The 12,327-nt window shown below is 28.6% G+C and overlaps 1 protein-coding gene across 1 annotated transcript; it reads left to right on the forward strand.

Moving 5' to 3' along the window:
* The first annotated feature begins 560 nt into the window (after positions 1-560).
* LOC100204479 (uncharacterized) lies at positions 561-2,744 on the forward strand. The gene is made up of 4 exons (XM_065804338.1): positions 561-857; positions 1,699-1,968; positions 2,076-2,240; positions 2,431-2,744. Exons 1-4 carry the CDS (start codon positions 821-823, stop codon positions 2,685-2,687), a joined length of 729 nt encoding a protein of 242 aa, XP_065660410.1. The 5' UTR covers positions 561-820; the 3' UTR covers positions 2,688-2,744.
* The last annotated feature ends 9,583 nt before the right edge of the window (positions 2,745-12,327 follow it).

The following is a 12,327-nucleotide window of genomic DNA, read 5'->3' on the forward strand; positions in this document are numbered from 1 at the left end:
ATTTTTAAGTTCTTTTGATCTTTTTTTTTTATTTTTAATAATTTTTTTTCCCTTTATTTCCTGATTATCTTATTACTGCGAAAAACTAGTAAACTACTCATGTGATAGAGCTTTTCTAAGGTCTAAGGTGCCATAATCATATTTGCCATCAAAAAATTCTTTTTTTATAATAAAATTAAAAATCTTCTAAGGATTAAATGTTTTGAAATCAAAAGTATTATTATTATTTTTTTTTTTTTTCAATTTTAGAATATATCAAAACAGTTTGACTATAATTTTTTCGCTTGAAAATATCTGATAGATATTTCCATGCGTATAATACATGCTTTTACAAAAACAATATATGAAATTAAATTTAAAAACATATGATTTTTATTTGGGCTTTAGAATTGGACACTGTAGAAATACTATTATGTAAAGTTATGCAAATAAATAATATAGAAAATTATCTGACTCCCTGCGTTATTATGACTCGTATGAAGTTAAAGTTGTGTTGAGATTATCTTATGTTTAATTATCGTAGTAATTAATTGTGTGTTTTGAAATTTTAGTTGATCGGAGGAATTCCGGAGATTTATGCGTCTGTAATTATAATTGAAAGTCAACTGAAAGAACACAAATTAATGTAAATAAGTAAATTTACTCTGTCGGCTTTTCATCTCTAAAGAAGTTCCGTACTTTGTAAAAATGAGTCAAACTTAAGCTGATTGTTATGCATCGCTTTGTATAAAAAACGCCTTTTACGTTTTATAACGAAGCTGGCTTTTGACCGAAACAGTGGATACAGTTCATACTATATAATAAAACGAAAAAAGACATAATGTTATTTATATTATTAACTTTGGTTTTGTCCTCTGGTAATTTATTTTTTAATTTTTTAATTTTTTTTTATGAAGTATAAATGCCCAGTAAGCACAGATCGTTTTTAAAACGTTTAAAAAATGTTAATATTCCTTTTAATAAGTTTTTTAAACGTTTTAAAAACCTCCTGTGCTTACTGGGTAGTTGTGGCAATTCAAAAAGCGTTTATTTTAGGTTGTTTATCAGGTTAGGCAGAGTCTCTTATAATCAGGTTTAAAATCAATTTTTGTTGCGTTTTGTAAGTAAGCTCTTTTTTTTTTTTGCATTATCTTGCAATAAATCAAAATTAATCAACAGAATTCAATCTTTATTAATTTTTTTTTTTTTGTTCCGAAGTGCTGACTATTTAAAAATTAAAACCCTATCAATTGAAAAGGGGTTGTTGAAATCGCAATCTATCAATTGAGGAGGGGTTGTTGAAATCTAATTTATTTGGCTTCGACAGAATTTCAAGATCTTGAAATTTGGCATAACAAAATTAAATCTAATTTTTACAGATCATGCATAAGGAATGGCTTTTTGGAATTTTTTTTTTTTTAGAAAAGCTTTCAAATTGTTTTTACACCCTAAAGTTTATAGCAAAACATTACCTTGCTAAGTAATACTTTACAAACTTCAAACTGATAAAAAATCTAAAAAAAGTTAAACATAAATTTTGCAGAATAAAAAAAGTAAGAAAGGCTTCCGTAATATTTTTGGAGCTTTTCTACACTTATTAAAGTTTTTAAAGTCCTCTTCAAAATAATTAATAAGATTTAACTAATTTACCTTTAACAATGTATTTAACATTAATTTTTTAAATTAACTTTCTAATTTGATACAACTATAAAATTTCAGGACTAAATGCTATTCCAACGACACAGAGCGCAGTTGATATTACCGAAACAGATACCGTTACTGAACCAATACCAGGACCAGATGAAACCACAACAGCATCAATCGAATCAATTCCAGATGTAATTCAAACTACCACTAAATCTTCAGAAACAACCTTAAGTGAAATAGCTGATAGCACCACAGAAGCAACTTCAGTTGCTCCAGTTGATGAACAAAGTAGTTCAGACGCTGTGCAGTCAAAGCATGGGCCAACACCCGTAGCGCCACCATGTAACTATATTATATTTTGTTATAAAATTTATGCAGATTCAATGTTTTGTTTATTTAAATTGTTTAGAAGGGCCGGCATAGTTACTTTTGATTTAATTTTTACACAGGTTCACCAAGTCTTTGCATTGGTGTCTCTGATGGAAATTATGAGATCACTGGATACCCACACGATTTTGTCCAATGTTCCAACGGTATTGCTGCTTGTCAATCTTGTTGGCCTCAAAATTTATTTTTTAGTCAAACGTGCAATCAATGTTTATACAAAAAAGAAGGTAATATTTTTATATTAGAGTTTTAAACTTATCTGCTACTAAAAATTAAAGAAGTGAAAATAAAACTGCTTAAATTTTTCTATAACTTTAAAGAAAATCTGGCAATACAAATTTTGCATTAAATTGAAATCTGAAAACACATTTTATATAGTTATATAATCCCCCATCACTTTCCAAAAATATCTTTTAGATTCTTGTTACACTACAAAATTATGGAAGCCACAAACTACTTATCCATGTCCTGATGCTTGCCCTAACAAAGGACCTAACTTTTCTGGAAACATAGCTGATAAAGTTTCAAATGGTGGAGCAGGAAATCCATATCAGTACATTGGTTGTTGGTTGGGTGTTACCCAAGGATGTGTTATGTGTCCGGCAGGTTTAAAGTTCAACGAGCAGTCAAACGCTTGCTTATTTGATGGACTATATCAGACTAAACCCAATTGAGAACATTTTAAACTTTTTTATTGAAATTATAAAGTGTATGTTATATTTTTTGAAATATGTATTCTAAATAATAATGTTTTTTTACTTTGATTATCGAAATCTGTTGCTTATTTTTAATGGAAAACGGTTAATCGACTTTACTGCAACATAAATTATTTAAAAACTTTGGCATATATATAATTCTGACATATATATAATTTGCCGAATGGTCACACACGAATTATAAAACATATATTAAAAGTAAATAAAAACAATTTCATTGAGGTCTTTTTTATAATTAAAAAAAAAAAGATTTTATTTTAGTTTTTCTTTAATTTTTTTTATTAGAAAATGCTGACCTAATAAATATCTTTGTTGAAATTTGTTGAAACTCATCTTCTTTTTCATATACCACTTCATTCAACACTGATTTTAGTTTTACGCAAAAGTAAAAGTAAATGATGAAATGTAACAGTAGTAATGAAACTTAAAAAATTACTAGTAAAAAGAACTAAAAATTTAAAGATAACATTTTTTTAACAAGTTACACTAACCCAGCAAGCATTTTGACGTCGATTCAACGTTGAAAAAGTGTTGATTTGAAGACGTTGATTGAAGCGTTGGTTTGGAACAAGAAATCGACGTTGAAATACTAACATTGATTCAACGTCAATAAATTAACGTTAAACTGACTTTGATTTACCAACTTTGATTTAAGCGTTGATTAAAAACAAGAAAGCCCGTTGAAATATCAATTTTGGTTCAACATCACAAACGTTGAACTTATGTTACGTTTTTTTAACGTTTTCGAAAGATAAAACTTCTAAAAAATTTCCTATAATATATTTTTTAGAAAGTTTTACAAGTTGGGGTAAGAGGGTAATTTATTTTACACTTTCGCAACTACTTTCGTTTTCGCTTAACTCAACGTCGCTTTCTACTTCACCGGCATCATCTTTTTGATTTTCTTTATCACCTTCTTATATTAACTTCTTCATCTTCTTTTTCGTGCTTCGAGGATTTCCTTTTACTTCCATTTAAACAATGAGCTGCATACTTCAAACAGGAGGCTAATTATGTACGAGTTCCTTTGTCTGTTGCTTTTGCATAATAGCGCTTAATCAACTCTAGAAAATAAATGCAAAAATGATCAAATTTAGTCAAGCAAATATAACTGTAGAGAAAGAAGGAAAGTAAATTTTCAATTGAGTACTCGAAGTTTACAATTTTCATGTTAACTGGTTTATTTTATTTTCTGATTGTTCAATGAAAGTTTTACACTTTTATTTTTATTTTTTGTGAATTTAACTAAATTCATTTGTTTTCAACAGGCTGCCATTAAAGAGATATAAACACTTGAAATTAAGCTTTTAACATTTAAAATTAAAATAATATTTTATCAATTATAGCTTTGTAAATATTTATTCTTCCATAGGTAATTTCACAGTTACTTTTCCCTTCGAAATAGTGAATCCAAATCCGGATTTCGGAATTTCGGAATTCCGAAATTCTGTCATATTTTGAATTTTTAAAAATCCGGAATTCAAAAACGCAAATTCCGGATTTTTCGAATTTAGAATTTCGATTATTTAATTCTTATTTTATTTTTGAAGTTATTTAGAACTGTTGTTATAAAAATTTCAAAAAAAACTTTTGTTTTGTTTTTATATTATGTATTTCTTCCGTTCTAAAAATTTTAATTTTTATTACTAAAAACGTTTTTCAACAACAAAGTTGTCATCCTCAGTAGTATAATACAACAGCTTTTAGTAATAAAAATTAAAATTTTTAAAACGGAATAAATACATAATATAAAAGCAAAACAAAAGTTTTTTTTTGAAATTTTTAGAATTTCGAATTTAGAAGAACTTTTACTATAGATGGCAGCATTGTGTACTTTCATTGTTATAAATTCAAAAAATTTAAATTTTAGTAGGCTTAGGCTACTGCAAATGCATTAAAAAAAATTTTTTTAATGAAATATTAACATTAAGAAATTAAATTGTATGCAGAGCAGACAAAGTAAGTCATTATATTAATTTTATGTTTCAAAAATTTTGTAGACTTACATTGTTATTGTTTTAAATCCCAACCCAAGTATGGTAGATAAATCTGAAGAAACTTTTATGGACATTTCAAAAGAAAGCTCATCAAATTCAGTGTGGAAATATTTTCTACGAGGGAAAACAAATCAGGTGGCGAAATGCATGCAATGCAAGCAAGTTTTAAAGATATTGGGTGGATGTAAAACTCCCATGCACACACATCTTCGTTCTAAACACAACACAGTTTTGAACAAGCGAAAGTTTGATGAAAATACAACAGCTTCTACATCTGACAGTAACGATAGTGTTGTGAGCACAACCAGAACACGATCATTGATTTTTTCAAGTCAAAAAAAGATGAAACTTTTCCTGCCGTAGTAGCTAGAATGATTGCTTCTGATGGTTTACCGTTTCGTGTTTTTTGTACGTCAAACGATTTAAGAAAATGTTTAACAATGCGTGGATTCGGTGATATTCCAAAATCACCCACCAGCATACAGAAAGTCGTGATGGATTATACTAAAAAAATTAAACAATTGCAAATTGCTGAAATTAATCAATTAAAAAAGAATTTATGCTTTAGTCTAACATTGGACGAGTGGACGTCCTCTCGAAATAGACGTTATATAAATGTTAACGTTCATGGGTCAAAAAATATCTGGAATTTGGGTCTTTCTCGAATTAATGGTCGATTTGCGGCTGAAAATTGTGTAAAATTGTTAGAGGACAAGTTAGAATCATTTCAGTTAAATATAAGGAACGATATTTCGTGTATTGTAACTGATTGTGCTTCTATGATGCAAAAAGTGGGTAGATTATTACCATGTGAACAAATTTTGTGTTTTGCTCATGCAATTCAGATTGCAATTGTAAATGTGATCTCCAAACAAACAGAGAAAGAGGTAGATGAAGATGATTATGAGAGTGTCCTAGATCTGGACTCTGATGAAGAAGATTTAAGTGATGATGAAGGAATGCAAGTGGGGACGAGAAATGAATGTGATGTAGAAATTACTGAAAAGTTTACATTGCGAAATGTAATCATGAAAGTTCGGGTAATTGTTCGAATGTTTCGACGTTCCCCTTTAAAAAATGAAGTGTTGCAAAAACATGTGAAGGAAGATCATGGAATTGCAGCTATTGCTTGATTCGAAGACTAGATGGAGTAGCCTGATGTCCATGTTAGAACGTTTTAATCTTTTGAAAAGTTCAATCAAAAAGGCAATAATTGATATCAAAGCGGATACATTTTTGAATGATTCAGAATGAAATATAATATCTACAGTTTCTAGAAATTTGAAGCCTATAAAATTAGCCGTAGACGCGTTATGCCGTGCTGATGCAAATTTACTTTTTGCCGATGCAACATTTACGTTTGTGTTAGAAAATTTTGATGAGAATGAAGAAATTGGCCGTGAAATGAAAAAAGAGTTTGAAGTTCAAATTAATCGAAGAAGAACTGTGGTATCCGATGTTCTTCAATATTTGCATAATGGGGGTAAAACCAAAATTCACAAGAACATTTTGCGTCGCTCGAAAACTGAAATAACCAAAATTATCATATCCCTAATCCAAAGACTTAGTGGTGAAGTAGCATTAGAAATAGACCCGACAGTATCTGAGTCTACTAAAATGGATGACGATAAACCTATCGAATCATTGGAAACTCAGTTATCCTTGTAGGAAATTCTTCAGCAAAAGATAAAGGAATCACTCTCGGAATCACGGTCAAAAGTTCTACAAAAATCATCGATTCATTCCGAAATTCGCAGTGAAATGAAAGTTTGGGATGAAGGGGGATCCCGTGGAATGCTTTTGGAAGATCTTTACAAAAGTTTATTAACAATTCCACCAACTAGTGTGGAGTCAGAGCACGCTTTCCGCTGCAGGAGCATTTTCAACAAAAATTCGATCAAGGCTCAACGACAAAACATTGGATACTTTGTGCTTTTTAAGAAGCTTTTTCAAAAATCAAAATGAAAATTGAACTTTCATTTTGCAATTTTATTTACGTAGTTCAAAAATATTTTAATATGAAATATTTCCTTATTTTGTAATTTGTTTTAATTTTATTGTTTTGAACTAAATACATTTATGTTAAAAAATAATGTACTTTCTTTTCTTTATATTTTTTAAATTCTTCTATAATAATTCCGGAATTAAACCGGAATTCCGGATTTCATCTCCTGTAATTCCGAAAATCCGGAATTCAGTTTTTTACAAAAAAATGGATTCACTACTTCGAAAGTGATTAAGGTCTGTTTGTCAACAGTCTTAAACATGTCAAAAATAAACTTCAACATTTTTCTTTTTAAACTAAAAATTGGTTAAACTGATTTTCTTTACAAAACTAGTAAGTACGATTGATTAAAGAAATGTTTTCGAAACAACTCCATTATCTGAAACATTTATTTGTTCTACTTTTGTTTCTATTGTACTTTCTGACTTTGTAAATAAATATATAACTACTTTATTAACTTTTCTCCATTGCGTTATCCGTGATGACATAACAATCAATAGTTTTGTTCCTATAAATAAATATAATAATAACTACTGAATACTTTTATTCATATATATATATATATATATATATATATATATATATATATATATATATATATATATATATATATATTATATATATATATATATATATATATATATATATATATATATATATATATATATATTCAATAAATGAAAATTTATAGACATATCTGCAACCACTAAACCTGTCAAAATATTTTTTTGAACAATTTTTTATTATTAGGGGCTCCTTTACCTATTTATAATAAAAGAAAAGAGTACAAATTCAAATTTAGGGCTTATGATAATGCATCAGTCTGCGCCAATCAGAATCTGCTAAAAGTAGGTATCGATGTATCCCTTATATATGATCAATCAATATGTTTCTGAAATAGTTCGAGGTTACATTTTAAAGTTGTTTACAAATAGTAATATTACGTAAATATTAATAATATTAAGTAAACACCTAATGAAAATGATTAAAACAATAATAGTAATAATAAAAATAATATTTACAAAAATAAACATTAAAATCACAACATAAAAATACAGAAAAACATTGCTAATAATAATAATGATAACAATAATAGTAATAAAAATAATAACAATAAAAGTAATAATAAGTCATATGTTTTTATAAACACAAATAGCTATATGTACAATGTTAGACAGTTACAAGCAGTTAAAAAATTGATAAAACATAACAACTAACAATGACATTAAACAATTATTTAAATAGAAAACAAGAAAATAAGAAAAATAATAAGTTTCATCCCCAATAGTTAAACGTAAAACCGTAATTATTATCTGGACAAAGTTAGATTTATAGCTCATTTAAAACCATTACCCTTTCCTCATTTTTCTTTCAAACTTAATATTGTAAAAGTGAAGCAAACAACGCACTTAGTTTTTTTACTTAAACTTAATACACAACACGGCGTTATGTTCCGATCAAAATTTAAGGCTAATAAAATTATTTAGTTTCCAAATATTTTCAGCTCCACGGGTGCAAAGGTCCTTCAGCCTAGATCTGTCTTAGATTCCTTCTATGTATAATCCATCAATAGTGCCAAATGTTACTGAACAAATTGATAAATTTTTACAACAACTTACTCTTGGTTTGGGTAAAATAAAAGAAACTTAATATAATAAGTGTGAAGTTTTTAATTAATAGTATGAAATATTTTTATAATATTACTCCTTATAAAATAGGAGATGTTTAGAAACGAAAAAGTAATAAATATTTATGTATCGTAATCTTTTTTACAATTAAACATTTTCCTTGTCATTCAAATTTTTTGTCTTCCTAATGCTAAACCATGATTATTCTGTAAAAAATAAGCTTTTTTTGAAACTTCAGAGGAACTCAAACAGCTAGTTTGTGTTCCTCTGAAGTTCAAAAAAAAGCGTGCTGTAAAGCTCGTTTCTCAAAAAACGAGCTTTATAGCACGATAGCTTTATAGAAACTGTAATATGCAAGATGCACCACATACTTGTCGTACAACCACTTTTGATGACAACAAAATAAAAATGTTAATCGAAACTAACAGGCGAATAACAACTCAAGAGGTAGCAGCAAAACTCAACATACCGAATTCAACTTTTTACTTGCACTTGCAAAAACTTTGTAAGGTAAACAAACTAGATGTTTGAGTTCCTCATCTAACCAAACGCATCAACATATGCAACTCTGGTTGCATATGCTAATGCGTTTGGTTAAGATGTTTTGGTTACAATTAGCTGAATTGTAACCAAAACTACCTGTTTTTAAAAAATAATCATAACAAATCGAAACCCTGAACTAGCACAACAAGATTACCATTTGCTTTGCTTAATTCAAAGTTTTTTCCTTTAAACTAACGAAAAACATGATTGTCTGTTAACACTTAAAATAGATTTTTTATTAATTTGGATACGCATTACATTTTGTCAGCTGAGAACCAAGAGGCTGTGTGTCCACATTTAGTGTTTTTTCTGTTTTTATTAAAAAATATTTGTCAAAGGGTGGATTATGTGTCCACTAAGTTTGGTCACAATAAAAAAAATATATTTTTTAGAAATTATTTTAATAATCATTAGGAATTTCTGGCATAAAGTCTTTACATGTGAAAATCCAAAACTTAACTTTTTCGGAAATACAGAAATAATGGACATACGGCCTGTTGGTTCTCGGCTGATTTGTCAAAGTTATACAATTTCGCAGAACTGGAGACTTTAAAGCGTTCTGGTACACTGATTCCCCCTCCTCTTCCCCCAAAAAGACAACGTTTAAATTAAAAGTTTTAAGTCTTTTTTGTTAATAATAAAAAAACAACTAAAATTTCTTTGATCCTTGTTGTGCATTTTTAAATGTCCCCGAACTTTGATAATCTGCCCCCGAACATCGGTGATCTTAAAAATTAATTTAGTTTGAACAGTTTGGCCAAAACATTCTTCTTTTTTTTTTTGAAAACAAAAGAACAACGTTTTAACTGCATTGTGCTGTATTTTTTTTTACCAAATAATTTCGCATTCTATATAACCTTTTAAATTGATTACATGAGGTCGATTCACTAATTTGAAGATCTAAAGATATTAGGAATACCTATGAAATTGCCATGTTGGACTCGATTAGACTTTTAACCATATCACTCTTTTTTGTAAAATTGGCTATTTTTTTTTTTTTTTTGCCATATAAATTTATTAAAGTCGTAAAGCATAATATAAATACAAATAGCAGGGGCAAGAAGAAGACATAATTGGTCATATCACCAAGCCCCTTAGACTCTACCGTAAATATAAGACAAAAAAAATTAAAAAACGTAACACTATATAATATAAAACGTTTTTCTAAAGACTTAATAAAATAAAAATCATCGGTCCTAAAGTCCTACTTTACCTTTTTGTTTTTGTGTTGGTTAAGAAAAATTATAAAAAAAAAAAAAAAAAAAAAAAAAAAAGGAATTTGTACAAAGAAACTATATTACTAAAAAGCAAGCAAGCAAGTACGCATAATCCTGGAGCTTTCCTTTAACACCAGCACATACGTTTAAATATGTGAATAATTCTTAAAAAAAAAAAAGAAGAAGAATTTAAGCAATAAAAAGTGGCACAATCCTTTTCTAAGATCGTCAAACCCATAATGACAAACCTCTTATTGTTGGGTAAATTTAACAATAGCAATCATTAAAACTTCAGAAAAAGCTGAGCGATCATCAGTAGTTTTTGCTTTAGTTTATTCTTAAACTCATTAAGCGGAGAAATTGTTTTAAGTTCATTAGTTAATATTTTATTCCATAATTTCGGCCCTCTAGTAGAAATTGAAAATTCAAAATTCGTCTATCAACTTTTTGATGTTTGTTTCCGATAATTGGAAGTGTATGGTGAATACAAACGTTTCTCTCGTCCACTTTGATATTATTATAAGAACTATGCAAACTTGTTTTCAGCTTGTATAATAAGCAAGCTTTACGGTTATGGTTTTCAATCCTATATCCTACAATGGTGTAAATCATTTCTCAGTAATAGAAAACAACGAGTAGTTCTGGGTGAGTTTGTTTCAGATTGGCAGGAAGTCAGAGTGGAGTTCCCCAAGGTTCTGTCCTCGGTCCACTCCTGTTTATCATATTTATAAATGACTTAAAAGTAAACATACTAAATAAATTAGAATTATTTGCAGATGATACAAAAATAATGTCAGTAATTAATAATGAAAGTAGCAACAATGCTCTTCAAGAAGACTTTAATAAGTTATTAGAATGGTCGAATAAGTGGTCTATTAAATTCTTCAGAGAAAAGTGTAAAGCAATGCACATTGGTAATTCGAATCCTCAATTTAGTTACAAATTAGGAGATCACATTTTGCAAAAAATAGAAGTTGAAAGTGATTTAGGTGTGATAATATCAAATGACCTTAAATGGGAAAATCATGTTATCAGTGTAGCAAATAAGGCAAATCGAACACTGTGTTTTTTAAAACACGGATTTAAATATCTTGATGTTTCCATATTAAAGTTATTATACAAGTCAACTATTAGGCCACAGCTTGAATATGCAGCATCTGTATGGAGCCCATTTTGTACTAAAGATATTAGGAGACTCGGAAATGTACAGCGTAGATCGACAAGGATTGAATCACTGAAAGGTATCTGTTACGAAGAAAGAAGAAAAATATTAGGTTTACAAACCTTGCAAGAAAGGAGAAGAAGAGGCGACTTAATAGAAATGTTTAAAATATTAAATTCAACCGAATATATTAGATTTGAAGAGCCTTTGAGTTTTTATCACAGCATGTACAGATATCGTCATAATAAAAGACTTCATCGACAATATACTAAGAAATTATGCAGGTATTATTATTTAACAGAGTGGCCGACGATTGGAATTTACTGTCACAAGATGCAATCGATTCTGCAAACAAAAACACGTTCAAAAATAGAATAGACAAAATTTTGAACTTTTGATACCAAATTCTATTTACGAACTTTTTTTTTATTTTATTTATGAAATTTTACATTTAACGGCTGTTACAGTCAAAACTCTACGTAGTTTTGACTCACCAAACTCAAATATTTTGTACAGCAATTTTTATATTATACATTATATTATAAGTAAGTTTCAGCTTGATACAATAAGTAAGTTTCAGCTTAATATAATATGTAAGTTTCAGCTTGATTTAACAAATAGGTTTCAGCTTGATATAAAAAGTATACCGACTGTTAGTTTGTCACGATTTTCATTCATATTTTCAAATAGTTTTAAAAAAATAGTTGTTTTTTGAAATTTGTTTATCGAACCGAATTTGGGAGTTGGTGTGTGTGTGCGTGTGGGGAGGGAGGTGCGTGTGGGGAGGGAGGAGGAGGAGGCGTTGGGTGAAATCAATAGATTTTTTAATCAAAAATTTTTTTGGTGGAACGCACTCCTTACATTACCCAACAATAAAGTCATCACTTAATTTTAAAAATCCGTTATCATTATTTTACTTTATTTTACGGTCGAGAAGGCAATGCTTTTTTTTTAATTTTTATTTTTTATATGAATCTACTTATTATAAAACTCCTTTAAAAGTATTGTAAAAACATTGCAAAATACGTTTAAAAAAAGAACAAAGG

This window comes from Hydra vulgaris, chromosome 08 (assembly GCF_038396675.1).
Source record: "Hydra vulgaris chromosome 08, alternate assembly HydraT2T_AEP".
Classification (NCBI taxonomy): Eukaryota; Metazoa; Cnidaria; class Hydrozoa; order Anthoathecata; family Hydridae; genus Hydra; species Hydra vulgaris.

Bases quoted from the DNA above. Each gene is read 5' to 3' on its own strand.
- LOC100204479 (XM_065804338.1), top strand. From the start codon at position 821: ATGTTATTTATATTATTAACTTTGGTTTTGTCCTCTG. The intron at 1,969-2,075 runs GTAACTATATTA...ATTTTTACACAG, and splicing joins AACACCCGTAGCGCCACCAT to GTTCACCAAGTCTTTGCATT. The intron at 2,241-2,430 runs GTAATATTTTTA...AATATCTTTTAG, and splicing joins ATGTTTATACAAAAAAGAAG to ATTCTTGTTACACTACAAAA.